At 39.3% G+C, this 3986-nt stretch overlaps 1 protein-coding gene across 1 annotated transcript; it reads right to left on the bottom strand.

Annotated features, from left to right (window-relative positions):
- Nucleotides 1-2257: 2257 nt before the first annotated feature.
- LOC143572326 (uncharacterized) lies at nt 2258-2944 on the bottom strand. Its single transcript, XM_077057518.1, has one exon. It carries the CDS (start codon nt 2942-2944, stop codon nt 2258-2260), a length of 687 nt encoding a protein of 228 aa, XP_076913633.1.
- Between the last annotated feature and the right edge of the window lie 1042 nt (nt 2945-3986).

Below are 3986 nucleotides of genomic sequence, written 5' to 3'. Positions count from 1 at the left end.
TCCAAAATAATCAACAAAACATCATCCAACCCTAAGTAACTAAAAAGGTTTAGCCAATAATCATGTCCAGGGACTTTAAATAAATAAGTCCAATAATGGAGTTCATAATAAAGACAATAAAATCAAACCAATAGAACCGTGTTTAGATGGGTAGGTGTGAACCAGGACACAAACTTGCTTCCTTGCGGCTGTCTTCTCTTTTCTTCACCCAAGAATAATAATATTAATGAAGATGTGGCAGTAGTTTTGTTCTTGGTTTGAGATCCCACGTGAATCCTCCAATACTCCCAATCAAAGAATATATATCGACCCAATCTAAGTGGCGGCAGCCTCTGTCTCTCGTCGATCCCTCCACACCGAAACAAAGAAAGAAAAAATATCAATATTAATAAGTGGTGGATGCTATCTAGGTTTCCAAGGCCCACCCACTTTCAAATCATCATGTGATTTATCATTTTATTATTATTATCTTAACAATACGTAACTTTATTTTTTTTCTTTTAAATCCTATATATAATAGGTACTTTTAACAATAGAAATTAGTAATATATATTATATGCTTGACTCTTCATTCATTGGTTTCAAAATTAGTAAAAGTTTTCTATTTTAGCTCATAACCACTAAACTCAAATATGAACCAAATAATAATAATATTCCATAAAGACATGGCTCAAAAATATTTAAAAGTGTAAGAAATATTAATATATATATATATATAAATTAGACCACATCAAATATCCCCACACTTAAACTTTTTTCGTCCTCGAAAAAATATTTAATGCAATGGAATCAAAATTCAAAATCGATCTTTAAAACATATAGGTTATCTTTTAAGCATATAAACGCAAAAACCAAGATTGCCGATATTGTTGTCCACTTAAACCCAGCCACCAGCCTATCAAGCCCCCAATTGCATTAAGCGTTTTAAAGTACAAAAACTACGGCTACACCTACCCCATCTCAAACAAAGAGAGCTAGAAGAACTAGAGTCGAAGCAAACTGGCTCGACAAATCACCATAAGCCAAGGACTCATTGATGTTACTAATTAGATGCACTTTGTGTAATTTGATGGATGAATGGTCATGTGAAGGCCTTTAAGCAATTCCTAAATATTATTGGACTTTGTCCTATAAATTCCTAATTTGATATTTATTGACTAAGAACCTTCGAGCCCCAATAGTGTATCCTCAGAGTCACTATCCCCAAAGTAACACGTAAACTCTAAGCCCCGTCTAGTATGTGCATCTTTGGCCTCTTTTACTAACTTTAAAGAATGCTTCTTTGGCATTTTACAATACATAACTTTCTTCACAAGCATTTTGCTTTTCTTGAACCAACTCTTGGAATACACTTTCAAAACATACTTCTTTTTTTTTCTCTCTCTTTTTTTTCAATCTTTTATATCACCCTAAAATGTATAACTATTTCTAAGCTCGTAGAAAGATGGACATGTGGTGGTGTGCTGGTTTGAGTGCATCTAAGTATAACCATCTCAAAGTTTTTAGATTATGGTAATCCTCCCTAAGCATCGAAATTTGGTTTCACCGTTTTTCAAATTATTAAATATATAAAATCTGCTAGAGAGGACTATCAAAGCTAGTTGGGCCTACCGACACATCCCAAATTAAGTGCGCCATCTTTTATTTAATCTCATATATAATAGTAGTTTTAAAAGATCAACCTTAAACAATAATATCATTTTCCATTATGCGCAAAATAAATTTTCGGGACATTTTTTTCTTTTTATTTTTTTTTATATAACTCTTTTTTATCGTTTTTTTATTTATCTATTTTTTTTGAATTTTTTTTAATAAAAATCTAAAAAAAACGTCGATTTCTCATCCCCACACTTAAATTTCGCATTGTCCTCAATGGGAGACAAGAAAAATACAAAAATAAAGCAGAAATAAAATAAAATGAAATAAAACAAAGCAAAAAGAAAATGGAACAGACTCCCCTGGTAATATGGCAATGATCTGCGTATGTTATGTTCCAATAAAGCGACCGTATAGCATTTCATTCGCGGCTACAGCTGTTGGGTACCCTCTACAATCAAATAAGCTCAGAACGCCCCCGTCCGAATGGAGATTGAGTACGAACGAAAGTATCCCAACCTACAAAACAAAGCTCAAAGCACCCAAAGCAGACATCAAACAGACTCTAAAAACTTAAACTGACTCCAAATACAAAAATAAAATAAAGCAAATAAAAATTATACAAACTCTACACTCGGGTATTTCCCGAGGCCTATCCCTATCAAGCAGTCAAAGTAGGGATGTCGAGGGGAAATACATCTTCCTCGACCGAATCAGCCGGCCCACCGATATAATATTTTAACCTATGGTCGTTCACCTTCCACGCTCTCCCCTCATGATCAACTAACTCAACTGCACCGTGCGGGAATGCCGCCTTCACCGTATACGGACCAACCCATCTCGATCTAAGTTTACATGGAAATAACTTCAGACGGGAATTATAAACCAACACCCGATCCCCACACTTGAACTCTTTCATCTTCCTCAACTTCCGATCATGCAATTCCTTCGTACGCTCCTTATAACTCCATGATATAGCATACGCCTCATCTCTCAGCTCCTCTACCTCATGAATTTGGAGAGACTGGTTTTTCGCAGCTTGGGTCAGGTCAAGATTAACGGATCTCAACGCCCAATATGCTCTATGCTCTAACTCCACTGGTAAATGACACGCTTTGTCGTAAACCATTCTAAAAGGCGTGGTCCCAATAGGCATTTTAAACGCTGTACGGAAAGCCCAAAGTGCATCATCCAACTTGTCGGACCAGTCCTTTCGGTTCTTGCCGACAGTTTTCTCCAGAATTCGCTTCACTCCTCGGTTTGCATTCTCCACTTGCCCGCTCGTCTGTGGATCATAGGCGGTGGACAACCGGTGGGTGACCCCATACCGTGCCAATGCCTTCTCCATCTGGGCATTGCAGAAATGTGTGCCCCTATCTCTGATCAAGGCCTTGGGAGTACCAAACCGATTGAACAACCTCTTCAAGAATCCCACTACAACTCGGGCGTCGTTAGTGGGCAAGGCTTGAGCCTCAACCCACTTAGAAACGTAGTCGATAGCCACGAGAATGTATCGATTCCCTCGAGAAGAAGGGAACGGACCCATGAAATCAATGCCCCAAACGTCGAAAACCTCACAGACCTGAATGGGGTTTTGGGGCATCTCATTACGGGATGAGATGTTACCAGTGCGCTGACATGCGTCGCACTGTCTGACAAACTCGTGTGCGTCTTTGAAAATAGATGGCCAATAAAAGCCGGAATCTAGAACTTTCCTACCGGTGGAAGACGAACCATGGTGGCCTCCAGTTAAACCCTCATGACAATGCCTAAGAATCTCACGACCCTCTTCCCTACTCACACACCTCCTCAACACCCGATCGGCGCCTACACGAAACAAATACGGTGAATCCCATATGTAGTGGCTGGCGTCTGCGAAAAACTTCCTCCTCTGCTGATAACTCATGCCCTTGACCACTACTCCTTTGGCCAGATAATTTTTAATGTCGGAGAACCATGGCAGACCTTCCTCTTCAGCACTCACGTATAAAACTGGCTCTCTCTAAAATCTCACTCTCACCATCATCAACGACTCATGGGGAAACTTATCCCCGATGGCATCCTCTCTAATCTCCTCTCTCTTCGGATCCTCTAGACGTGATAAGTGATCCGTAGCTACATTCTCCGCTCCCTTTTTATCTCTAATCTCAATATCGAACTCGGAAAGCAAGAGAATCCATCGTATCAGGCGAGGCTTGGCAACTTTCTTGGCGAACAGGTATCGCAATGCCGCATGATCAATATAAACGATGGTTTTGGAAAGCACAAGATAAGAACGGAATTTGTCGAATGCGAAGACTACTGCTAGAAACTCCTTCTCAATAGTCGTGTAATTCTCCTTAGCATCATTGAGGGTCTTACTCGCGTAATAGATAGGATGGAAGTGCTTG

Source organism: Bidens hawaiensis, unplaced genomic scaffold (assembly GCF_021521415.1).
Source record: "Bidens hawaiensis isolate Kalapana, Puna unplaced genomic scaffold, B.hawaiensis_p1.1 tig00025806_1, whole genome shotgun sequence".
NCBI classification, from domain to species: domain Eukaryota; kingdom Viridiplantae; phylum Streptophyta; class Magnoliopsida; order Asterales; family Asteraceae; genus Bidens; species Bidens hawaiensis.
The sequence above is the reverse complement of the archived record's forward strand: the minus strand, read 5'-3'. Positions and strand labels throughout refer to the sequence as shown.